This window comes from Megalops cyprinoides, chromosome 7 (assembly GCF_013368585.1).
Source record: "Megalops cyprinoides isolate fMegCyp1 chromosome 7, fMegCyp1.pri, whole genome shotgun sequence".
Lineage (NCBI taxonomy): Eukaryota > Metazoa > Chordata > Actinopteri > Elopiformes > Megalopidae > Megalops > Megalops cyprinoides.
Genome location: NC_050589.1, coordinates 19,534,340 through 19,561,633, shown reverse-complemented (window position 1 = coordinate 19,561,633; position 27,294 = coordinate 19,534,340). Strand labels below are relative to the sequence as shown.

The following is a 27,294-nucleotide window of genomic DNA, read 5'->3' as shown; positions in this document are numbered from 1 at the left end:
CATGCAGAGAAATTATTGCATTGCACTTATCACCATTGATGACATCTAAAAGCACTTTAACAGTGTGAAGAATGCAGCCTAGTCATTACATGCCAAGCATTTGAGGTGTAAAGGCAAAGATTTATTCCCCAATTGAACTTTTACCATTTCCCCTCGAGTGACCCAAGGCAGCCAGGAACAACACCTACCCAAAACACATCCCTGCCCCCCTTATCACACTAAAGCATTGGTTTCTAAATGGCACAGACAGAAGAGTACCCTTTACTGGGCCAATCCTGGTAGCTCCAATAGCAACGTGTGTTTCAACATGAATCTTTTTTTCAATCCAAGAACCAGGCAGATGCATAGCTTATGGGATTTTTCAGAAGGCAGCTACAAGGTGATGTAGCTGATAGCTTAAATGCAAAATGGCAACACTGGCATGCTTTCTTACCACATCAGAGTACCAGCAATCACACTTGAACCTGTCCAGAAGCACTTAATTCTCCTTCAAATAAACCCACTTACACTACAGCCATGACATTTCATAGGGACCCTGGAGCAGGCATTATTTGCTCTCTAAGCAGTTATTACTCAAGTGCCCACATGTATACAATTGCATTCCCCTTCTTTACAAAGGGCACGGAAAGCGGAGAAAAGCCCATTTTTCTTCATTCCAATAAACATGCTCCCTGCATTACTCATTGCACAGTTTGAGGCCGAAAGGGAAAATGTTCATTACCAGCTTTTAAAGCAGGAAAACAATCTAAATAAATTAGCCAAGGGGTACATAATTACATAGACAGTGAATACAAGCAAAGAAGAATAATGGTTGCAGCTAAATTCTGAAGAGCTGATACTCACAAGTGCTGCTGTGCAAAGAAACTAAAAAGAAATATTCCCAAGTTTTATCTGTCCAATAGCCAAAAATATGAGGCGTGGAACAAAAGGGCCATTATCTCAGAGTCTAGACAGCAGACTCAACCATTACAGCACCACAGTGAATGAACTCCATTCCCAAGGGTAGAATCCAGCATGATTAGTATAGTAAAAAATACCATTTTAAAAATGCTGATGTTCCTCATATTTTTCTCTTTAACTCGTTTAATATGTTCTGCGATTATTTCTCAATGGCCCTCTGCGGCAATCTCACTGCATACTCCGCTAACTGAATGAAATTTGGTGAAACTGAAAATGGTAAGCCAAGTCATAAACAGAGAAAGGTTATAAAGCCAGGTAGATATAATTCACATTGGAAACTACCATATTAATATCTTTTAACCTTCGCTGTTCACATAGTCTTCTAGTGTTTGTGCTCCAGCATAAATCTGCATTCAATTTTCTTCAATATTGCAGAGATGTAGTACAATTTGCTTTTATTTATCCAGAGAAACATGCTTCCATAGATTGGATTTTTTTTTTTACTAAATACGTTTATACCACTATTTACCAAAGCAATTCAAGTCAAGAGTCTTGTTTAAGGTACAACAGCAGTGCCCTCTCTAGAAATCAAATCTCTTAGGTTAGGGTCCTGAAGATACTCTACTGCAACCTTACACTCTAACCTTACATATATATTGTACAGGATCCTCATTAAGGGGAAGCAGAGAGGGTAATCCATGTATTTGACATCTGTATTTATCCTCAGTTTTTAAGTTCAAAAGCTAAAAAGAAGCTCAAACACTTATCTCTGACATTACTTCATATCAAGTATCAAATCATATGAAATCAAATATTCACATCCACCCACACACCTCACAAACAGGCACCAACACACGTATTGAGTTTCCATGAGCTTTTTAATGCATTTGCACTTTCAGTTATTAGACAATATTTTTCAGTGCAGTCAGACAATGACAAAAATAAATGAAAGAAAAAGAATTAAACAGATTAAAACATAAAGATTAAGTCACATAGCTCCCAGAACATCTTAAAATTTGAACCAAAAAGTGATGGCAATATGAAAAGATAATTATTGACCAAAAAATTCAATTTAGTATAAGGAAGGTTGCATGACACACTTTTGCCAACCTGAGAACTGGGGACTTAGTGGAAACTACCCATGACCAGTGACAATGACACCAAAACTTTAAATTTCCACTGCAGAGCCAAAACATACAAAGAGGTGGGTATGGGAGGTAGCTCTTGGTTCAGCAATGGTTAAAAAAATATAACTTTACACATTGTTTTTTTTAAAAACTAGAACATCTGGGGTCTCTAAAGCTATGTCAGCTTTAAATTGACAGGAGAGTTTATGAGGGGGAGTGGTTAACATACAGCTGCACCACCAAAACTAGGTTTGAATGTCATTGATCAAGGGACACCTGGGTAAACTTTACAGCAAAACATTCCATGTCTATTTTTCCACAAAGCAATCTCTTATGACCTAATTAGTCTTGGTTACATTAGCATTCATCTGAAAAACAGGGCTAAACAATAAACCACTGATTCTTTTTCATGTCAGAATCTTGGTTGACAGTACTTTTAACACTTTGGAATTACCAATAAATGCACAAAGGACCAGATCTCTTTTAATTGCGTTAAAACAGCTTATTGAGTAGTTAAAGACAGCAAGAATGTTACATGACACCATGTTTGTACAATTTTTATGAGCTTGCCCCCTCTGCTGGACAAAAATGAAAATACACAGCTACAGGGAGCTAATAGGTTAATAGTAACCTGAGGATATATGGTTATCCCCAGAACACAAACTTATAAATGAACTCATTCCAAGGTTTACTAAAAACAAAAGAAATGGGGAAAAAAGGATTTTATTCAGTCTTGATGTACTCAAAACATATAAGCATTCGTTTTCAATATGGAGGTCTTTAAAACACAGTAACCAACAGAGAAAGTCTCATTGCAAGCCTGGAGTATACGTAACACAGTATTGTCAAAAAGTAACAAAAATATACTTTCAAATACATGTTTGTTTTCAGACAAATGGCAAACTGTTTCCATTATTGTTCTATGCTGCAACACAGAGAGAATTTTGCTATGAAATCATTAAGGTCTATATACCTAATCACAAAAAACAAACCTAACCTACAAGGTCCTAGGATGTGCATGATTCTGATAGTACAACCAAGGCCATAATTCTAACAAACTACCATGCATACACTATGGCGCAAGAAAGAAGACAGTCCAGGAAACATGAAATAACCAGGGAGAGGCAGTGATGAGTCATTTGGCAAAAAGCACAGTGATCATACCCTACTCTGCGTGTCCTTGCCGAAAAGAACAAAAAACTTTTAACATGGGCTTAAAATACACACATTCCGTTTAATCGGAGATGCAACGCAAGACCTCTGACACACGGTAAAAGACAGGAAGGCTTTGATAAGAATAAAAAAACTGAGGTACAAGGAAAGAAAAACAATAGGGAGCTCTCTCTAATAAACTTAATATACATAATTGTACTGTGTCGGGGAAAAAAAAACATTACGTTTGTTCTTGTGGCATCTATCCCCAACCCACCAGCGATTGGCACGTCAACATTCCAAAGCGTGTCTGAGGTGTCTGTGACCAGTGGCCCCGGCCCCTCTGGGAGCGGGGCACCCTGCTAGTGCCCCCCGCTGTCAGACCGCGGCAGCGCAGCGGTTTCGGAACAGCTGCTCGATGACCGTGCTGTCGGCCAGCGTGGACACGTCCCCCATGTCCCGCTCGTTGCGCGCAATCTTCCGCAGCACCCGCCGCATGATCTTGCCTGCGTCCCGTCGGAGAGGGGCGGGGAAAACGGCGCCGCGAGCAAACGCAAAAGAAGGTGGCAAATTGCAAAGGGTTAGCTTAACGCAGCCTTTAGTTATGTATTACAGTGCACACGGCCATGAGGATGAGTGGCCAGAAAGATGAAACAGATCCAGAGGCTCAAGCGCTCTTTTTCTAGCACACAATGCAGTGCTGCAGTGGGCAACAGTACTCAGTGGTGGACACTGGAGGGCTGTGGCTTTACATCATTTGAGAACCACTATTTTAAATCCATAATATATATTTTGTATACACAAACACACACAAACACACATACACAAAAACACCCACCCACACACACACCCACCCACCCACATACACACATACACATACACATACACATACACATACACACATACATACATATGGAACCCTTACCTGATCTCGTTTTGGGCAGACCAGGAGCATTCTGGATGTAGTCTGGAGTGGCAATTGCTCCGATCTTCTCTCTCACTATTGGGGGGGAAACACAGACTTCAGTTCTGCTCTGACTAAACCTAACTGTCATATTTACAGAATATTTATAGGAATAAAAATTCAAGGTAAAACAAGGTCCTCTGATTAAAAGAGGTGAGAAAAATGCGTAGCACATACAGGGTCACCGGTTCCTGTTCAGCATATTCGTATGCCAGATTGGACTAAGACTTTAAAATATGCAGAATGTGAAGATGCAGATGCGCTACGGTATTTGTGAAGCAGGGCAAAATCGACACACTTCTGTGCAGGGATGACTAAGCCTTGTAGAGAGATGCCCTGTTATATGGATGTCAGTGTGATCATCTGTAGACACCGGTATGTACCGTCTGTACCTAACATGGTATGCAGACCATATGTAACATCTGTATTTAATGTCATGTGATCGTGGTGTGAATGAAACAGCGGTTCAGACAGAGGCTGAATCACACACCCTGCTTCCTGAGCTCCGCCTCCAGGGTGGCGTTGTAGCTGACGCCGTCTTTGAGCGTGACGAAGCAATACAGACTCTCGCCCTTCACGGGATGCGGCCGCCCAACAACCGCAGCCTCCGCCACCGAGGTATGCTCCACCAACGCCGACTCCACCTCCGCCGTGCTCAGCAGATGCCCTGAGAGAGAGAGCGAGAGCGAGAGAGCAAGAGAGAGATGCATGGTAATACAACAACCAATAGAAGGCAATCCATTTAGCAAAGAGAGGACACCTCTCCAAGCATGGCAGCTATAAAGGCCCCAACCACATGTGACAACAATAGTGATGACCATAAGGAAATCTGCAAACAACTGACTTCCAGTCACAACAAGGGAATGCTTTCTTAGTAAACACACCTGTCAATCAATTTTTTCACCCTGGCTCCAAGGTGTGGATTATGCTCGTTTCATCCACAGTAAAGGGAATTCCTTTTACCATATTCATTTCTCTCTTCCTTCTGTAATACTATAAACCCCCTAACCCAAGGGAACAGAACCATTAATTGTTCACTATTGTTCATAATTGTTTGCTTTTAATACAACGTCTGAAACACAAAAATGCATAAAATATAAATTTTATTACCACTTGACAGACTTTTGAAAAACTGTTCTGAGCCATGGCAGAATAATCTCTCTTTAATCGCTCGAGGCAATATTGATATTTGTATTATGAGACTCTTGAGGTTTCTGAAGCTTGGTGCTAAGTAGCTGGCAGTGACAAACCACACCATTCCCAGCAGTGCTTACCAGAGACATTGAGCATGTCATCTATCCTTCCTGTGATCCAGAAATACCCGTCCTCGTCCCTCCGGCAACCTGTGGGAGCAGCAGCAGAGCCCACTTCAGTACTTCTACACCGTCATTAATGAGCGGTCACATTAAGGGCCAAAACATGACTAAATAAAAGCAGTCTTCACTCAGGCAAAAGGAGGAGAATGAGTAACTTTCTCCTACTCATGGGATTGAGTCCCATGGGAGAATGATTCAGGAGAAACGAAACACTTCATTTCCTTACTAAAGGACCTCACGTTCATAACACAGGTAGAATTACCCATTAGAACATACAGTAAATGTTCAGCAAAGAGTTTGTGGCTGTAAGCAGCCTGAAGAATTCTGAACTACAACAAATGTAAAAATATGATGTATACAAATTAGAAAAATGACGAGTTGTATGGTTCAACTGGCATGTCTCTCTTCAGTGCAGCTGCACTGATATCACACTTTTTAATAAACGTCCCAGTTATGAATATTGCTTGTGAAATAACACCATAAAAACTTCAAAGACAGTCTGGGCATGACTAGACCTCAAATCAGATTGAGGAAGTGAAACAAGGCAGATCTCTTACCATCTCCTGTAACGTAGTATCCAGGAAATTTCTTGAAGTAGGTGGTCTCGAACCTCTCTCGGTTTCTATACACTGTCCTCATGATTCCTGGCCAGGGCTGCTTGAACACCTAGGAGGTCATATGAGTTCAGAACTACTGCCATCCCTTTGGAATCTTTGTTGCCTAGCAGCACTTCTATCATTGACAGACATTGCAGAGCAGCGCCATTCAATTGCAACATATTCTTATTACTGCATGCCTATTAGCAAACTGTTTAACGGCCTTCGATTGCAACAGACTGAATGTACTGTGCATCTGTGCTTTAAAAAAAAAAATACACTCTAACTTATTTAACCAAAATCAAATCAAACCAAATTAACAGCACAATTTTGTGTAATACAACTTTTACTCTCTTCTACGTGCTACAAGGCAGAATGCAAAGAAATCAAGGTTACACTATAGAAAATGTGTTGTGATTAAGTCATAGTACCAGATAGCCCTCGTTGGGTCCCTCCAGCTCCTCCCCAGACTCGTTCAGGATGGCAGGAACCACCCCAAAGAAGGGAAATGTCTATCACAGTTAAAACAGGGTAACAAAAGCCAAATTAAATTAACTCCAATCCTCAGCCATAAAATCAGCGCACACAATTGGATTGAATTTAGGAGTGGCAGAGGCTCTGTGTTTGTGAGACATTAGGTCTAAGCGTAGGTACTTTCTCCTGCTGCTTAGTTCCTGATCATGATTTCTTATCGTGATATCTTAGCATAAATGCTACAGATAAGCAACAGGATAAAGATAATAAAAAATAATTTCATAAACAAAAAGACGCAAGGTCAGAATTCAGAACTTCTTTGTCAAGAGATATCCCTTAAAAAGTGGTCTACAAGAGCACCATATGTAAAATGATACCTACCGCTGATCCAGGCTTCATGGGCGTGGCACCTGGCAGTGGAGTCAACACATGACCCCCCTGGAGCAGATGTGGAGAGAGAGGAGACAGGAGGAGACGGGGGGGGTGAGAAACAGCTCCTTCAGTGAAATCTCCGCAGACACCCACTGTTAGCACAATTTCACTTTTCACACTGCATTTCAGGCTGTGACAGGATTTAGTCTTTTCTCTAATCCTGCAATTGCCAATCCTCCGATTTTCTCTGAATTGCTCTTTGCGTTGTTGCAAAAATGGCTTCATCACAGAATTCAAATAAAGTTTCTGTAATGGAAGAAGTGTCCCACCTGAACGTGAAAGCTTCTCCCAGTGTCTACAGTGCGAAGCATCTGTAAATGCCCTTCTCTGTGAGCTTGTGTGCCAACCACAGCCAGAAAAAGGGACATTCTTCTATCTGTAGCATACCTCTGTTGGGGATGGAACCTAAAACCCACTGTCTTCCCGGCAGACACAACCCTAACCCCAAAGCCATGGGTTGGAGGATTCCAGGCACTCACCGTCTCAGTCTGCCAGAAAGTGTCGACCACAGGGCACCTCTTGTCCCCAACCACGTTGTAGTACCACTGCCAGGCCTCTGGGTTGATGGGCTCCCCGACCGTGCCCAGCACCTTCAGTGAGGTGCGCCTGAACCTGCAGGAAGGAGGCATATAACCAGGGGGTTACACATGCAGACTCTTCCACAAGCTGCTGCATCCACAGCAAAGACCTCTAAAAGTGCCAACAGGCAGAAATGCTGCCAACAGGGAAACAACTGTCCCCTTTTAACTGACGAAACAACCTCCAAATAAGTAGCATGCATATATATGTGTATAATCATATAAACATGTATGGCTGTTATTTTTCTCCTTCAGGATCAAATCACTTTTTTGGTCTATTTAAATTTATGCAAGGGCACAAACACATTTACATTACATTTACATCTATTCATTTGGCAGACACTTTTGTCCAAAGCGACTTACAAGTGAGGCAGAGAACAACACAAAAAACACATAGATCATTCATTCATTGCATGCACTCACTTGTGGACCGGCTCAGTCCCATATTTCATGAGCAGACGTATGGCCGTCGGGGCGGTGTAGAACTTGGTCACCTGGTACTTGTCAACGATTTCCCACATACGACTCACATCCGGGTAGGTGGGCAAACCTTCAAACTGGACAAAACGGTTTAACAAATCATTGCAATGGACTGGACTGAACGTCAACCAAACACTTCTAAATTCCATCCCATTTCAGACCTCATCTGCAGCACAAATCTTGTGGCATGAACAGAGGAAGTAGACAGTAGTTCCTTTTCACAAAAAAGCGAGACTGCTGTTTAGTGAGATCAATATGTGCATTTTGACAACTTCTAACACTTAGATATTTGATATTTAGGACTTCATCTGGGTGTAACCACGGGGTAAGAAGTGAAAAGATCAGAGCAGAGTTTTTCCTGATGTTCACAGATACCAGTGAGATTGGGTCTTGTGCTAACCAGAGCCCTTGTATATGTGGCCCAGCATAAAAATCAGAGGTGGCAAATGAGCATTGAACTTGTGTATTTGAGTGGAAGAACAATGATAGATTGCCAGGGGCTGACCCCACCATGACGAAACAGAGTTCCATCTTGTGACCACTCCAATGCATATCGTTACTTATACATTTATGCAGAATGCCAGAAGTTTCTTTGGGTACAGGTAAGCAATTCCTTTGTTTTTTGCCTGGAGTACACCAACTGTTATTTGTTCATCTACAAATGAGAGGTGAATAATTAATAGACTGAATTAATTAGGTTGTTTAGAACAGGTTCACCTGAGGGCATCTTATTAATTTCCTCAAAAACTGACAATTTCTAAAATATTAAAAAGCCCTGTTCAATTAACGAATGCAACCAGGTGTTTTAGCACTGTTTGAAATCACATCAGAGTGCTTTAGAGAGCACCACTTTCAGGGGGAATTAAAAAAAAAACACAAATCAAGCTATAGAAGTAGCTTGTTAGCTGTTCAGCTACATTTGCTACAAAGAACTGATAAATGCAAAACCAGTTTACCATGACGTTACTTAAAAGATAGCTAGGCATATTGATCTAGGTTCTATAACATTTCCTATATTGTATAATAAGGGTTGTTATATTAATGAAAGTTAAAGGAGAATAAATTAATATAAAATAAAGTAGCATGAATACTCATAAAAAGATCACAGCAACTGGCTAGCTCTTATTTTCAAAGGCTCTGACTTCACCTAGTTAGTTCTGTTCACTCATAAAACTAATTTGTTTGCTTAATCTGAACGAAAGGTACTTCAGAACATGCAGCTAAAGCATTTAACAAAGAAAAGAAAGGATTGTGTGCAACAGAGAACTGAAACCTCAGCTGTGCAGTGTATTCTCACCATAGCTCATCGATTGGTACCAATAAGGTTGTCATCTTGCAATGATTTTCATCATTTAGTCTGCTAGCCTCACCGGTCAGTACTCAGTAACCTAATCAGCAGCTTTGCCTTCCAGTCTATCAATTAGCATTTCATGCTGTAAATGTAAATAACCATAATGGCTCCTCAAGCTATAACATCACTTGTTTAGATTATTGCTGAATAATGGACACAGGAGAGTGATTTGTGGTATTCAAGGTCTTCACTTCCCGTAGCAAAATTCATTCACAGTTTGTTACAGATGTATTTCTCAATTTTCACAATCACTTTGCCTGACAATTTTGCTTTTTTTACTTAAGCTTAAAAATATACATTCACCCTGACAACCTGACCCAACCTAAAAAAAAATTCAGACATTCAGGCATCCTCACTCACCAGCACGCTGGTGGCCCCATTGGCCAGGGGGCCGTAGGTGATGTAGGAGTGGCCCGTGATCCAGCCAATGTCAGCTGTGCACCAGTACACATCATCGGGCTGGTAGTCGAACACGTACTTGAAGGTGGTGGCAGTATAAAGCATGTACCCGCTAACTGTGTGCAGCACGCCCTGGTGGGGAGAGGAGGAGATTAGGGTTTCAGCAGCACACCAGAAACGTGACTTTACAGGGTTATCACAGGTCAGAAACTGCAGTCAGCTCACTTTTAACCTGTAAGCAAGTAAAACACGTAGCTCACATGTAACACGCTCAACAAGCAAAGGTTCATTTAGGATTACGTCACCACAGCTGGTTGCAGGACGCACGCTGGACACGTACTCAAATGTTCCAGAGACATTACACTCACACCAAACTACCCCTCAAACTTTATGCCATTTTATCAGTAAACACATGGAGTCTGCAAGTCCATCTGCTATGCTATTAGCACTCAGTGGTAACCACATATCCCTATATGAGCAAACCCCAGGATACGCAAACCAAGCAGACCTGCAGATTTAATGTAAATTATGTAAGCGTGCTTCAACTCCTGACTGTCTGCACTGCCAACACATTCTGTCAGTGAGAAACAGGCAGGTACAGGACCTTATTCCAAAGTTAAGAGGGAGCACATGTGAGAGTAGTGCTGTGCTTTGTGCTGCTAGAGAAAGTCACCTTGAGGGAGAGAGAAAAGACTGCATGACAATGAGAATGGGTGAGAAGTCTCAGGCCTGTACCTTGGGCTTGCCTGTGGAGCCGCTGGTGTAGAGGATGAAGAGGGGGGCCTCGGACTCGCACCACTCTGGCTCGCACTCCTCAGAGGCCCCGTCCATCAGCGTATGCCAGCAGAGGTCGACGTCAGGGTTCCAGGGCACCTGGAGGGAACACAGAGTTCAGGACCACCCTGGTTCAGTCTATACTGTGCGACACTGAAACCTCCACACTGCAGGCCTCTTACACTGGCCATGATAAGGAGGTTGTTCAGGGTCTTCTCTACACCCAACATTACACCATGTAATTACACCAGGTCCTGTCACCATGAGGAGTTTTTTTTTGTTGCAAATAATATATTATACAGTACAGCCACGAAGGTGTTTTATTTACTTTGACTGAAAGAACATACTACAGAATTACATCCACGTCAGAACTCAAACTAAAGGTCCACTGAGAAGATCAGACCGATGAACACTACCCACTTCATTCTGTGCTTCCCGTTCATTTGAGGTATGTGAGAAAACAAGGCAAATGAAAGAAATAGAGATATCAGATAGATGAGACCCAAAAGTGGCTGCAGTATAGTACTTTGCATAAAAATGAACAGAATCACTTGGTATTTGTGTTAATAAATAGCACTGTTAATTCAAACTATATGCTAACAAAGCAGAGTTAAAAGGAAGAACCACATGGATGCACTATGAACATTCAGATGAACATTATGAGCATGGCTTGCCATTTTGTGCACTGAAGCCAATCTGAACCCAGATGAGTTGCTGATCAGAGTAGCTGATCAGGCTGGACTACACCATGCCTGAAGGCCCAGGAGTGCTGCGCTGCCTCAAGAGCTCAGACTTGCAGAAAGCAAGTGCAAAATCTTTCCATTTCCATTCTACAGCACATCCAGAGCTTACAGGCAATTGCATATTTCATGCAGTTCTTCGAATTAAAATGCACAGTGTATTAATGCATACTGCATATATGTCTGGTTTACAAACCAGTGACTCCCGATAAATGGTTTACTATTCTAAGTGGGTCTCAGGGATGAGGGTAGAGGGTCCATTCCCATTTTCCAGCTCTCTTTCAAATAGGCCAATACACTGTGTATGATTTCAGTCCTCAACACACAAAACCACAAAATGTTTCTCAGTTTGGAGTTTTTCACTGCCTCCAAACAATTTCTTGAGTTTAATCTGGGCAATTTCATTCTGGAATTCAAGGAATTGACCCCCACCCCTATGCAGTGTGATGTGCTCAACAGGCTGTGAGTAGAACATGAAAACACAGTGGAACCCCAACAGGACAGCAGTTAGCATCTGTTACCTGTGTAACACATGTGAGACAGAGGCGTAACACAGGGAAGAGAGACAAAGTACGTGCTCAGACACAAACTAAAAAGAAAAGAAAATGGAGCTCGGGGAAATCTATGAAATACCTGGGGTGTAGGGCGGACTTTCTTTACTCTTTCTCTCTGTTTCTCCTGCTAAAGGGTTAATTGACAGGTTAATTAAATGAAAAGGAACAAAACTAATTTTTGTTCATCACACATAACAATGAGAAAAACCTACTGGGTTCAAACAAGGAACACAGGTTCATATATTTTCTCACTCCTTTTGCATTAAACATGGGTAGGTAAGAAAGTGACAACAAATGACTCGTATTAAAAAAATTAAGGCACACAGAGGTTAACATGAAAAACAGGAAAAACATAATAAAAGCAACTGTCTTTAAAGAGATGATATTACTTCAGATGGGGGTTACTGGGCCCAGGACCCAACAAACATCTCCTGTTGAGCTCACCTGTAGGTCAGGGCAAGCTCGCTTGGCAGGGGGAGACTGGCAGCCTGGTGGCAATGCAGCCTCCTCCTTAGTTAGGTGCTTTATCATGATGCACTTCTGAACTGGGAAGCCCCTGCCAATAGGACAGCAACAACACGGCTCAGCTTAAACACTCTCTAACAGCATGGACGAAAGGGTGCATAATGTAGTGTATCAAATGTAGATAATATTAGGATATATGCTAATGAAAAAGACAGTCATTCTTTTTTGTGAAATCATATGGCTGTCACAAAATACTACAGGGTGGGTTTGTGTGTAGCTACAGAAAAGTGGATAGGGTCGTTTGCCATTTTAGTTCTGTCACAACAAGCCATTTTGGTCTCACTTGTGCTTGCATTTTCTGAGCGCGTCATCCGCGATCACTTTCAGGCTGATCAGCTTGTCTCCTCTGTAAAATCCGTCTACAGTGGAAAAGGGAGAGAGGGAGCGTAAAATCAAAAGGTAATCAATGAGGATAACGGACATCAATTGCCAGTACAGCAACTGTAGTACTGACTGATTAGTCAAGAATGATTATACTTTAGTAATGATAATGAAAAGCCGAAGTGCAATTTACATATAGGATTCAACGGTCACACATTGGCAGGAGTCAGACCCTACAACTTTCACTGGAGACTCCATTATTGTGGTCCCCCATGCCAGTGAAGTGGGACCCACCCACTAAAGCTCCTGGGGACCATGCAACACATTTTCTGTCTCATGCAATAAACTAAACTGTTTCTGGCATAAACTGATTACAATTCCCAAGATTTAAAAAGACAACAGTTTTCAAAGGTTTGCCTTGCTGTGTGAAATTAGTTCATTAACACTGGAATTAAAAGGCCAAGGGATAATCCCCACAAACAGCGCAGCAAATCAGGCTTTGCTTACCTGCAGTGATTAGCAAGGAACACTGAGAGTCCAGGATTCTCTCACACAGAGACTCAGCTGAAAATCCTGCAAACTGGAGAAAAAAAGAAAACAAAAATCAGAAAAAAGAATGAAATAAACAAATGCTTGAAAAACTTGATTTGAATAAAAATCAAAAGCAATCAAAGGGCTCAGATCCCATCTGCAATGGGCTTAGCATATGTTTATAGCCTTACTAGGAGCGCTAGAAGCAAGTGACAAAGCTTCCAGCAAAGATGCGTCTAAGCATGTGTGTGTGAAAAGGCACACATGCACATGCACACACACATGAACTGCAGCAGGCAAACACACAACGTGACGGGCTGCATTTGCATGTTGTGCATCATATTCACATTTCTTTGCATCAAGTGACAAAACCAAATAAAGGCTAGCAAATTGCATCTGATGAAGGTTCAGGACACTTGTGTATACGTGGACTAAGTTAACTGGAGAACCACAGGAGCATGGCAGCATGTGAGCATATTCCATTCTTACAGTGTGAGCACGTCCACTTACCACGATGGAATGAACTGCTCCGATACGGGCACACGCCAGCATGGCCACCACCAGCTCCACGATCATGGGCATGTAGATGGAGACGCGGTCCCCCTTCTTCACTCCTGCTCGCTCACAAGCATGTGCACATGCGCGCACACACACACACACACACACACACACACACACACACACACACACACACACACACACACACACAGAGAGAGAGAACACCTCTGTCACTATTTACATAGGCTGTGCCAAGGTGTCAGCTCCTGGGATCTTCTCCTTTCAAGACCTAACCACTTAGCACCATGCCACCTCCCCATCCCTTTCAGACCATTTTGAAACACGTCAATGACTTGGTTTTGCAAATGAACCACATCGTTACTGGATGTTGAACCTAAAAAGGAAGCCTCTTGTACCTAGTGACTTCAGGACGTTGGCAAACTTGCAGACTTGCTGGAGCAGCTCTCTGTAAGTCACTTTCATCTCGTCACCAGGCTCATTCCCCTCCCTGCGGGCAACATGAAGAAAAAAAAAACTAAACAACATTTCAAAGACAGTTTCAAGGGCAGCTGGGGTTGTTGTTTCTAAAATACAAGAATATTAACATTAGTCTAATATTCAACTATTAATTCAGCCCAGTAATCTTGGTTTAAAAGTTTTAAGTTGAAAAATTAATTCTTTAAACTGCTTGTGGACATGAAAAATCGTCCCCATTCATAACACTACAATAGAAATGTTCTCCTTTTGCTGTGAATGACTTAAGCCTGGCAAATGACTTGGCGCTGTTTCAAAAGATGGAGCACAAAGCACGCTACACGTTCCTTATATGTCCCTTAACTATTTCAAACCACACTGCAAAAAGTAGGTATGGTTCTTTAGAAAATTTGAAATTGCATCTTAGATCCAAATACATAATAAAAATACATGGCAGTTATGTGGTAAAGCAATTTCAGTATTAGATTTGTGACTGATCTTGAGGGTCCCATTGTCCACTGAAGTATGCAGCTTTAAAATCATAACCGTATGACAAGCTTGGAGAAGGGGAAAAAAATTCAATACTGTCCAAATATCACGGGTTGAGTTACAACAGCTGACCTTTCAATAAAAACAAGTGGTTGCATTTATAAGTAGCAGATGGTGAACAAATGTCAATATGGCCCATCACTTCATGTTCTGAATCCTACTCCAAGCACACATTGTAAAATATATATACAAAAGGTTAAACTGAAAATAGTCCTTTCAAAATAATCTATAATAGGACATTTATTAGATGATTCCACCTTAAGAAAATATGAGTGTTTTTATTTTTCTGGCTTAAATTCAAAAAAACTACCTTCTACAAAAATAAGAAAAACTGATTGAGAACAGGAACCACAATAACATTCTTCTAAAAATAAACATTTATGATAATGAATTTAACGCAATTGTTTTGATAAACCTAAAATGCCTGAAAAAAACTATTTTTACAGGGTACTGTACTGAAGGAGCCGAGATGAGTTACAATGTAGTGCTCTGGTTTGGTGATGTGCCCCAACAGCCAAGCTGCTGCTGGCTTAAACTAGGAACAACAGGAGGGAAATGGAACTGAACTAGGCGGGGCTGGCCAAAATTAGAAAGCACACATGTTGTTGGCTGCATTTACTTATTTAACCTTTATCGATCCAGGAAGGTCAATTAGGAACAAATTCCAGATCATTTACAGTGATAACCCAGAAAAGAGGTTGAGCACAATTGCTGCAGGGAAATTCACCAGTTCACAAGCTAAAAATAGGATAGAGACATTCAAAAATAAAGAACACAGTTATACAGAGTTATAACTAAACAGTTTAACACATGAATTACATAAGACAGCAAACATCTACAGCAGCATTTCCCAAACCTCTCCTTGTGGACCACTTGTCCTGCATGTTTTAGATCTCTCCCTGCTCCAACACAGCTGATTCAAATGATCACCTCGTTTTGAACTGAAGCTGCTTAATGACAAACTTATCATTTAAATCAGCTGTGTTTGGAGCAGGGAGAGATCTAAAATCTGCAGGACAAGGGGTCCTCCAGGAAAGGTTGGAGAAATGCTGATCTACAGAATAAATAACAAAAATGAAAAGGAGATAAGAACAAATGGAGGAGAATTAGACAATTTAGGCAAAACAACAGTGACTGATAGAACTAAATTCAACCAAAAAGGTGGATACAGAAACGAGTGCTTCAAGTTGCAGTTGTAGTTTAGGCTGAATTCTACTATACTGGAAAACAGGTCTATTTAAAGTTTAGAATGTACAGGTTTTGTGACATTAAGGATCTGAAACTGTGAGAGAAAGAGGATAACTATGGAGGGGTTGGAGAGTTAGGGATGTTCTATTGAGTCAGGTTTTACAAAAGAAGATGCCCTAATGTAGGGTGACCATATGTCCTCTTTTTCCCGGACACGTCCTCATTTACAGACGCATGTTAAAGGTCCCAAAACGAGGACATGTCTGGGAAAAAGAGGACGTATGGTCACCTTAGCTAATGATGCTTGTGTCCTAAGCAGGGATGGCCAACTAGCAGGTTTGTACAGGTGGCGATCACAGATGAGAGTGGGGGATGTAGGGTTAGCCACCTAATTAGGCACATTTCTACAGGAAACACTGACTCTCACTTTTTTGTGGTTAAAGGTTAACTATGAACAAAATAAACAATGTGGGTTGTCTTTTGTTCAGAGGGAAGTTATAGCTTATAGTTCTACACTATTACAAAGCCTTCTTCTGCTCAGTGACTGCACATGACCACAGCCACATAACACAAGACAATGTAACTCACTTCCTGTAATGTTTTCAGGAAAACAATTTTTTGGTCATCAGAGGACTTAAATTTATGTAAAATGTCTCAAATAAAATGCAACCTTTGCTATAACTTCCCATTATTATTATAACCAAAAGTACAAACATTTGTTACCTAAAATGTGTACCGACATGATTTAGTTTAAGTTACTGTCTTTTGACATAATGAATTAGACTACATAATAACTGTCATCTTGGCACTTCATACACCTATAAATTTCAAAAAATTACAAATCTCTAAGTGACAGTTATGATAATGTGCGAAACTTGGCACTCCACACCATGGAATTTTCTGAGAAACTGGTTCTTAGAAAAATAGATGAATCAGCTGTGTTTGAGTTAGTTTTCCCAAGCAAACAGTTCCATGCTAAAGGTGAAATGTACAGTTTACTAATGAGTTGTGCCTCTCACACAGTGACCCTTTGAATTTTTCTGTGAATACTGCTACAGGAAGTGTTAGAGAGCTGAAACCAGTGAAAAGCCCACTGTGACTAAGTTCACGATGACTCAAGTTCATATTTTCATTGCTTCATCGTCCCAAGTTGACCATTCAGAAAAACCACATTATAGGACTAAAATTCCAAAGAAAAAGATACAATTTTCCATATAAAGCTAAAACACTTACATTTTCAGTTAATGTTTACCTAGAGTCAGGATGGCCTGACCAGTAAAGTGTGGTATGTGGAATCAAAAGCTCTGCAGAGTCCTCAGCACAGACTGCAGTAGAGAGGAAGGCTTATATGTACTGCCACCAATATGCATGAAAGGCCTTCTCAGGGTTGCTAAGAGGCAGAGGTGTGACTGAAACTCCCATGAGACATGATGGTCATGAGAAAGCAGAAAAGGTACCGTCCAACAGCAAAAGCTCCAGAGCAAACATGCTAAATATGCCAGACATTAAACACGCTAACTGCCCCTGCACAGTACAGGCGACACGCTTCACTGTGCACAAAAAAAGGCATGTGTCCTGCTAGGAAAAACAGAACAGGAGTGATTCACCCTGACAGTGATCACCTATGACATGAAAAATCAGATGGCCAAATTAGCCAGCCTTCACTTCTAAAGAACGGTGCTTTTGAGTACAGAAACTACAGACCATGAGAGGTTTTATCAACAAGGTCCCCCTTTATCCAAACTCATCAATGCTTTTTGCACATTCTGCACACAGCTTTGCTGTGCTGGGTTTGAGTCTCTTTCAGACCCATGCATCACTGAGAAGGTGAAGGTTGCCCAGCAAGTTTCCATCTTGTTTTACGTCAGCACTGCAATTGCAGAGTTAATAGCCCTATAAATACTCAAGGGCAACATACTTTCGACACCAACACAGTAAGCACAATACATTATTAGGCACTGGTCGTGCTACTGATTTTCATTACTGAAATCCTTCAGGTGTTAAAAAAAGCGGCGGGGGTATGACATTTGGGGTTGCCATAAGTACAGCTACTCATCTCTGCCACTTCCAATCACAATTATGTGCCAATTCTGTCTCCACGTGTTAGAGGACCACATGAATGCTCTGGCAGAAACTGTTCCAGGCCTCAAATTTTTTTCCCTGAAGGATTACTACTCAATCAGCTGACTAGCACTAAGAGAAAATTAATGAAACTGTCTCCTAGGTTAAGTTTTAATTAGGCTGTATCTGTATGTAGCGGCACTGTTATACTGATGATTTACAAACTGCATCACAAGCTTGTTTAAAATGAGCGCCTACACAGCTCACCAGAAGAAGGCCACTTTGTCCCCGAGTTTCCTCTCATGGACGTTCCTGTCAAGGACATTATAGCAGATATTGGTGGTGGCGCCTTCCATGCACTTGATGTAAATCTTGCCCTTTGTGACATCAAAGTTGTAGTCCAGGAACTGGCCCGTGTGCTTGGACTTCCAGAAGAACTCCTTTGCAACATCGCCCCAGAATTCTGAAGTAAAGATGCAAAGACTGTTATCAGAACAATCAAAATAAACAGCATCACATGAAAATTCTGTCTTCCAACTAAAGCTATGATGGGAAGCTACCCAAGAGCAGGGCTATCTCAGAGCCACAAAAGAGGAAGCCCCTAGCTATCTCCTCTACTGCATGTTTACTGTACTATACATGTGGTTAGGAAACCATGTCCTTCCGAAGTCAGCTCAATGAAACTTGGGAAATTTCACAGTGAAATTGGTCAACCTGCCACTGCAGGGCAGATGGTTTCTGATGCAATTCAGCATTAACCAGTACACAACAATCCAAGTGATGGATGCATTTTATTACTTTAAGACATACAGATTGTGCATCAGCAGTAGCCAGCAGCCTTAGTACCCTGTGGCCTCCTCTTTCTTGGTTGAAGCTATGTGGAGCATAGCTATGAGCTATGTGGAGCTTTTGACTGCTGTCAAAAGTGGTTTTGGTGCATTAGCTGGGAAGTGTCTTGCCCCTGGATCAAGTAGAAGACGACTGCCCTAGTGCAGTAATGAGGACATTCTACAGCAGGAGACACTATCCTACAAATGAGGTGTTACGCCCAGGTACTGACCCACTGTTGTCATTTAAAATTACTGATGTGCAGTAACTGAAATTAACATTACTGCAAATTGTCTGCCTAGGTGGTGGTTGAGATGATCTAGCCAATGAATGTGCTGTGTCTTTGAATAATATTAAACATTACTATTACTCTATTATGTGTTATTATTAGCCACATTTGTATTAGTAGCAGTACTAGCAGGGGCAATATCAAGACAACATCAAGACAATTACATCTCCATACTTTGTATCAAGCCATATTTCACCTCATTAACCCACAATTACTCATTTTTACCACCACAATTACCCTCATTACCCAAAATCACCTTTCATTTAGCTAAAGTTAGTCAGCTACCTGGCAACTTAACACATAAACAGCCTCTCAGGGAAGACAGAAGAGGCAAGGCAACTATGGGCAAGTGTTTCACGACAAGACATTGTCAATGTTGAATAAAGTCAGAGAAAGTGTCAGCTTTCCCACACAGGGTTAAGTCCAAAGAAAACTGATGACATTAGCTAACTCGGCACAAACTATCTAACTATCCTTAGCGCATACCTCGTGGACAGCTCGGTAGCTACCTGTGCAGTGATCCTGTCCTTACAACTTAGGTAGTGGACACGGGCTAACTACATCAGTGAAGCACAGTGCAACTCCACTTCGCTCCAAACACGCAGGCACACTAAGTTAATTATCCGCGTTTACTACTCACCTTCTGGGTTTTCAACAGATTTCAGGTAGAGTTCCTTGTATTTTTCAAAGCTAGGAACATGCGATTGTTTTTGAAAGTCACTGGATGCGTGGTAAACATCCTCTCTGGGAGGTTTATCGGGAATCATCTTGGCTGAATCCAGTTTTATCGGAGGTTAGGTATCAACACCTAGCCGAGTTCTTGCTGGGTAGCTGAATCCAAAAATCGCCAGAGACTGTACACTCGCTAGTTACCACCTGCTAACCAACAGCTGAAAACGTAGCTAGCTAGCTAGCCACCAATAGGTGTCAAAAACATGGGCTAAGTACCGTAATAAACGAGCAGCATGCACATGCACTCCAGTATCTAACGTTAGCTAGTTCGTGCTGACAAAACAAACTCAACTGCCAGTAGAGCGAAACTAGCTAGCTAGCTACACGTCCTTGTGTGCGTGGCTCGCTAGTCTAATCGTTTAAATTTCTTAGCTAGCTGACACACACTGCTGAAAGACGTAAACAATAAATATATCTCTACCTACATGGAAACTGCTTATCACACTAGCAGTGCCACTGACCTGACCAAGGCTGCCACTCTAATGCAATTGTCTTTGCAGAAGCAAACAGCTAGCTAGCTGTGCATATGGTTTCAAGGACAATGGCTGTAGTTATTTCAAAAAGAGAACAATCAGAGCTTCTTATATAGTTAGCTTGCCAATTGAGATCAATACAGTCAAAAACAGTCACATTAAGAACCTATGTAACTTAACGTGATAACTTAAAAGAAAAGAGATGCGCTGTTATTGTACGCGAGACGAGGCCGTTTGCTTGCTTGCAAGATAGCTACCTCGCAACTTTCATTCAAAATGAACGTGGCTTAGTATAAAAGACATTCATAACTATGGCATTAACTGAAATAAAATTAACAGAACCGAAACTTCCACGTTTGATGTGCAGGTCGACAACTGGTTAAATCCCACTGACATGAGCTCCCTCCACTTCTCATTGTTTTTCCTATTCCCCCTAGTTTTGACCCAGGCGCAACGACCAACGCGTGGGAAGTGCTGCCTGCATTTACCCTCTAATGGGTGGAGGACGCGCTCGTCTCGGCAAATCATATATTAGAGTAAACGATGACGAATACACGCCAAGTTATCCCTTAAAGTGATAGTGGTGTAGAATAATAGAGGCTGCACAAATCGACCGACTTGCTCTTCAAGCACGTTACCCCACGGTACACGGACTGTCACGTACCCTCGTTTATACGCACCTCGATTGTCTGTTCACCATGTAATAGGGTTAGATTGATCATTTTGAAAATGAATATGACTGATTTGTGCAATATTGTGGTATTTCAATGTCGCCCCCTCCCACACACCCAATACAGTGTTTTGAAGGGAGAGATGCTGTACTGTGATGGTGGTGCCAGGCTGTGCCCTCACACATATTTGCTTCCTGCTCTGTCCTACGCTGACCCTTACCTAACTGCTGAGATAACAGACAAGGTCTGAGAACTGTCTGACAACTCATAAACGCCCACAGAGCAGCCCATCCTTGTAAGGCTTCCTGTTCAGCTTTGGAAAATCATCCACTTCCACTGTCCCAATACTATAGCAATACATCTTTAAACCTTTCTGTACAATTTTAAAAACACAGGAATAAAAACAAATTCTGTGTGCTTGTTTTGACAGGTGCAATTCTGACTGATAAGTAACTTTGAGCCGTAGTGATGGTGGGGTTCCTCTCATGGTAATGATGTCAGAAGGGATGCAAACAGAGCATGCCTCAGAGATCTCTCTTGTGTTTGGAGAGCTGGCAGTCAGCCTCTGTGCAGCATGCAAATGAGCTAAAAGCCTCAACAAAAGGACAGAGAATGCTGTCATTTCAGGCATCTGAACAACATCACACTGTCCTTACATTCTGTATCACTCCCCATTTTGCCCTGATTTCCAGAAAATCACTGATGAAGGACGTACTCCGGGTTAAATCGACCATTTTAACTTTTGTATGTGTATATGTCAGGTTCAAAAACAGCTGATATAAATAATGCTCAAATATGGCAGTTTACAACACAGCATGAAGCAAGCCAGAATGCAATGCTCCTGATGATGAGTTCATATTTAGTGGGAATGACATTTTTCACTTTATTTAAATGTCCTCAGCTCTCTAGGCTGTATTTGGAGGAGATTTTATTTGTTTCCTTAGATATTTTTCCCTTAACCTACATGCATGTCTAATCTACAGGCACTCCAAAAGCCTATTCGCACAAAGGACAGAAGGAAAAAAATGGGGCCATTAAAGTTATTTGAATTTGTTTGGCATGGATGCACGTTAAAAGGATAAGTGAAGACCAGCATGGGGGAGGAGGGCTCAGGACTGTGGCATCGGATTCCAAATCACATAAGAAATTAGCCTACATCTAACAATGGGCGAAGAAATCTGATAAGATTCCTATTATTATTCCTATTGAATTCTCACTTTTAATAGTAATGCAAAGTAGCCATAAATTGGCCTTATATAACATGTATGACATATCCATACTATTTTTTTTTCCAATAAGTCCTCTATCCTGGGTTGCACCCTATGTGATAAACAATAAAGTGACCCCTCCCCCTTCCCTGTGCAGCAGTCACTGGTGTCATATGGCCCCTGTGTTCCCTGTAGTGTCCTTTCCTGCATACTGGGAGGGGAGATTGAAATGCAAATGTGGTACCTCCCTTTTTGGTTTGAAAAACGAATAGCAAAGAGGTCCCACTCTTGCTTTGACCAGGGCACACTTGAAGCTCTTGATCACATATGCAGTGCATGTTATTAAGTAAACAGGCATCAAGTCATCAATTAGAATAATTCATCAATAAGTCAACAATAGCTGTGCATAAACAACCATCTTTGATAATATTATGAATTGAAGTGGTCTGATGAATGGGAATAGAAATTGTTTTGTAGCATTTCAAGAGAATTAGCCTGTTATTAGTAAGTGTGTAGCCACAGACTGATAACAAAGGAAGACATCAATGTGTAGGGGTCTAAGACTTCCTCACATTGGGCACTAATCATGTAGAGGACAAGCCTATCCCCAGAGGGGCACCATATACATAGGGAATATCGCTGTCCTCATATTAGCAGCAGTCGTTTTGCAAGGATAGTTAACATTCCTCAACGAATATAGAAATGAATAAAATTTGGTCTTTTAAGCCTGTTAGAGCCCAGTTTGTCAATACAAAACACAGACAATAATTGCCTTTAACCTTATCTAAAGTTGTAAATTATTAACTTTCATGTTTTATAAATCTTAAAGCGAAGGCATTTATTGAATATCCACATTTCTTTTGTTTGGAAATTCAAAACTCCATCATATTTTAGATGAAATGGATGACAGAAAGCCTAGATTGTTTATAATAAAATTAACATTATTAAAATACTATATTTACCTAAGCTCAGTATATTGTAGCATACTGTAATGTGAACATGTGCAGAGCTGTGTTGCACACACTCCAAGGGTAGCATGTTCTCCTTGGCCATCAGCATGATATTATCAATAAACATAAAAGGCACTCCGCTTGGCTTAGAAGTATGGTCTGCTTGCATCACCATACTCGCACAGTAGGTTAACTCCGACACCAGTGGCCCATCAAGGGATAGCCTCACTCACCCAGAGGTAATGTTCTCACAGACCCCCTATTGGGAAATCAATCAGTTAATAGGCATGTGTGTGGTATGCTAATGATGGTGATTTGACGTACACATTAACAGTGGCCTGTATGCCGTCCCATTTTTCCTGTGATCTATTATGTATTACTTTCACTGTATAACAATCCTTAGAATTTTATACTGTAAAATGATTTGGTCCCCATCTGTTTTATGTTTTTCTGGAGCAAAGGGGCACAACACCAGGGATCCACTAGGATTACAGAACCACAAAGCTAACAGAGTCCAGCAATCTCAGCACATACGCCCTATGCTGCACAGTTGTAACTTCCTTTGGCTCACCAGGACATAGTCGTTGCTGAAGTCCAGCAGCAGCCGGTCCAAGGGTTTGGAGGCCATGGACTTGGCAGCAGTGTTCCCTCCATTAGCAGTTTGGACCATGCCCAGCAGCCCTCCCTGCTATGGGCACTCTATATCCTGATGGAGTGATGGCCAATGAAATGGGCATTGATGCAGATATCCACTACACTGGTAAGCCAATATCACTGTTGGGCCTGTTTGTCAAGAAGCTTCCCGAAGAGAGTAGAGAGTAGAGAATGGAGCAACACAGCAGTGTGGGCTATACAGCTTCCTACAGACCCATATGTCAGACTGAACCTGAGCTTCTTAATTTAAAGTCACTGGACAGCTGTGGTTGGCTTGCTGAGAGAGTTTATATTAATGCGTTAACTAGGCGTAATTCTCCATTTCTGCCACAAGATGTCACCTAAATACCCCACTTATAACGTTACCCAATTACACATTAATAAAGAAAGTACACCTCATAGTCGATTCACTATTATCTGTTATCGAGCTATTTAAATATTTATATTTTATTTCGCTATTTCTGCGATGCTACTGTATGTGTCAACGCTAGTGTCCCATATCAAATATACAGAACGACAGGCCGTAATAAACGTATTACTCAATGACAATAACCATGTAAGTTACTGCCACTTACACAACTGAGATTTTACGACGTATTTTAAACAGTATCGAAATTATATCTTAATTCACATCCATTTGAAAGATACGATGTTTAATTTACCGTAACAACTACTTTGTTAACATAAGTTGAACATAATTACGTCAGAATGTCGCACCTTGCTGTTTGTTGCGTGGAAACGAAAGACAGAAACATGAAAAATAGCTTTTGCCCAACTGAGGAAATGTTACATTTAGGATTAAAACAATAAATAGACAACTGCATCGTAGAAGCGACAGAACAGGCGAATGGCTTGTTCCACATTAAGCTGAAAACATCTACTTTCCCTTTGCCCTGCTGTTGCATCAGCACAGCAGGTGGCGATGGCGTTCCATTTTCGGACAAAACGGTGGAAACAGAAGTAGAAAAAATGAGCAGGTGGAAACAGAAGCAAATGAACAATAATACATTCCTCATTCTTGTTATCCTGTTGCCAGGAAGGTGGACAAATACATCATATAGCAGCAGGATGGCTGCAGTGATTCATCTCTGACCATCAGTGCTTTTCATTCTCATTAGTGCCTATTATTCAGCGACACTGGAGATGTCCCTCGGGAGTGGCAAGGGCGAGGTATTGGTCCATTCTTGATAGTAACTAATGCCTGTCTGAGGAGCCCAAAATGCAAATAAGACCCCACAGCTCCACCACTCTCAGCCCATTTCCCAGCAAGTCATTTAAACACAGAAAAAATGTGGCCCATATAATCTAACTCCCAGAAGAGTTTTACTCAAACCTTGAAGCTAAATATAGCTTTCTGATACAAGTTATATTCATCAAGCAATCATTTAAAAAATGGAGTATCTTAATCTCATTTTCAGGTTGAAGTAGTCTAGAAGACGCCTTTAAGTTGCATAGAAAATACATGTGAAGTTTTTAAAGTAGAGCTACTAGGAACCAGGGAGTGAGTAAGACAGCTTGCAGAACATGAAGAATGCATGAGTCTGTTTGACAAATCATTGGAGCTACAATGCATAATGCAAGCTTCCTGATAAGGTAAATATCTTGGGTGGTTACATTGGTCCTGGGTTTACCCTTGGGTTGACCTACTGTCCACACCTTGTTTAACATTAGGCTATCAAGTACACCGTGGGATTAATGTCATGTGACCCATATTTTAACTGAAACTAAAAGGAGACCTTAATTTGGGGCTGACTGTTTTACCAGGAGAGTTTGCATACCATGATCACAGTGATAGACACCAAAGACATGCAAGTTCTCATTCAAAAGTACTGCAAGGACAGATGAATTCAAGGGATATGTAATGATTGTGTGGTGAATATAATTTGAACTACCCCTCTGAGAGTAAAGAAGCGCAGCCTGGACTGTAGTACAATCAACGATGTGCGCAAGCCATGTCATTCCCCTTTGACCCGGATGTACTCTCTGTGTGTAATCCTCTGTACCATGCATGTCTGGGGCTGAGACACAAAGGCCCAGGCATTCACAAAGAGCTCTTCTGATCCAGTCACAGAGTCTGTGCCTCTGAAATGGGGAGGAAGAACAAACTGTACCAGAGAATTCATGAACAGAATGATTAATAACCACAGCTGTGGGAGAGGGCCCTTCCAACAAACGCACACATCCAGCACACACACACACACACACACACACACACACGCACCCCTGCGCACAAACATGTGCACATACATTTCCTTACATTGATAGAGGGTTTTGGTGGACATTTTCTTTACTTAGTTTGAGAAAAGGACTAGAATGGAAGACTGTAGGAGAAAATCCAGCGACAGGATAAATGCTTTTCATTCACAGTGGAATACTGCAACTGCACCTTTTTGTGCTGAATGGAAAAATGGAGTCATAATTTTAAAAAAGTAAGACCTTGGGTTGGTATTGTGGAAGTCTTAACAGCATTCCCTTCAAGAGGTCATTCAGAGCCACACTGGAGGAGATTAACACAAAGCTGATCACCTCCCCTGTGTAGAACTCTCTCTTTAATGATTTGACCCAAGGAAACCTGAATGAAATAGAAACACACCTCCATGCAGCTTCTTTTGCTCAAGACTGCTCTTTGTGGAGAATTCAATACAGTTCGGCTCAATATTTGGGCTCATTCCTGATCAGAGGTCAGCACTATGACTAATTTGTTAGTTATGTGTGTTTAGAGGCACACAGAGGTATGTGTGCTTCTCATCTTCAAATACCAAGTTTTTCAAGCCTTTCACAAACCTTTCAGGTCCGTGACTACACCCCACCACACCCAAATGGGAGCAAAATATAGCCTTTTATGGCATTGTCATTCCTAATCAGCCCCATTTATTGCTCGTAGTGTCTAGGTATGTCTTAAGTACTTTTGTTGCCACGGGCCCTACGCACCTTCTATATTTCTGCCAGATGTGTTGTCCACGCATGTGTACAGCATTCACTTATTCCTCACACTCTGGACACATGATTCAGGGACTGCTTCTACATGTGTGTAAATTAGCCTTGGTGTCCATCTACACACAATATGGCTAACACTGAACACAGCTTTTGAATAGCACTTGTCAGCATTTACTTATTTAGTTATTTAATCGCTTGTAATATGTCATATGGCACATTTCTCATGCATAGTCTATAAATGTGATCTACGCTATAGCTACCAACCATTTGAGTGAATTTTAAAATTAAACTAATCAAACATAACACAATTTAGTTGTAGTGTGGATGCAGTTCAGGGGGTTCAGCTGGATGGTCAAAATGAAATAGCAGTATTAGAACTGTGCATTCAAAATAACCAGTGGAACAAAACTATCACCACAAATATGCTGTCACCTACCCACCCTCAGGATAAATATCAGGAAATCTTGCAATACATGATAAAATTATTTCAATAACCAAATGTGCTATCAAACATAACAAAAACAAGTCTGGGAATAAGAAAAAATAAATGTGGGTTTGCCAGGAAATA

The 27,294-nt window shown here is 41.3% G+C and overlaps 1 protein-coding gene across 1 annotated transcript; it reads right to left on the bottom strand.

Annotated features, from left to right (window-relative positions):
• Window positions 1–1,921: 1,921 nt before the first annotated feature.
• Window positions 1,922–20,782, bottom strand: acss2 (acyl-CoA synthetase short chain family member 2). Its single transcript, XM_036533726.1, has 19 exons — window positions 19,742–20,782; window positions 18,252–18,447; window positions 14,129–14,220; window positions 13,725–13,828; window positions 13,191–13,263; window positions 12,646–12,721; window positions 12,282–12,393; window positions 11,917–11,964; window positions 10,505–10,642; window positions 9,731–9,901; window positions 7,963–8,096; window positions 7,441–7,573; window positions 6,911–6,967; window positions 6,487–6,567; window positions 6,017–6,125; window positions 5,418–5,486; window positions 4,634–4,810; window positions 4,105–4,179; window positions 1,922–3,685 (listed from the first exon to the last, which is right to left on the bottom strand). Exons 1-19 carry the CDS (start codon window positions 19,866–19,868, stop codon window positions 3,558–3,560), a joined length of 2,100 nt encoding a protein of 699 aa, XP_036389619.1. The 5' UTR covers window positions 19,869–20,782; the 3' UTR covers window positions 1,922–3,557.
• Between the last annotated feature and the right edge of the window lie 6,512 nt (window positions 20,783–27,294).

Coding starts and splice junctions, on each gene's coding strand:
- acss2 (XM_036533726.1), bottom strand. CDS start 19,868: ATGATTCCCGATAAACCTCCCAGAGAGGATGTTTACCACGCATCCAGT. Junction 11,965..12,281: donor GAGCTTGCCCTGACCTACAG/GTGAGCTCAACA, acceptor TTAACCCTTTAG/CAGGAGAAACAGAGAGAAAG. Junction 6,126..6,486: donor GACCCAACGAGGGCTATCTG/GTACTATGACTT, acceptor ATGACCTCCTAG/GTGTTCAAGCAGCCCTGGCC.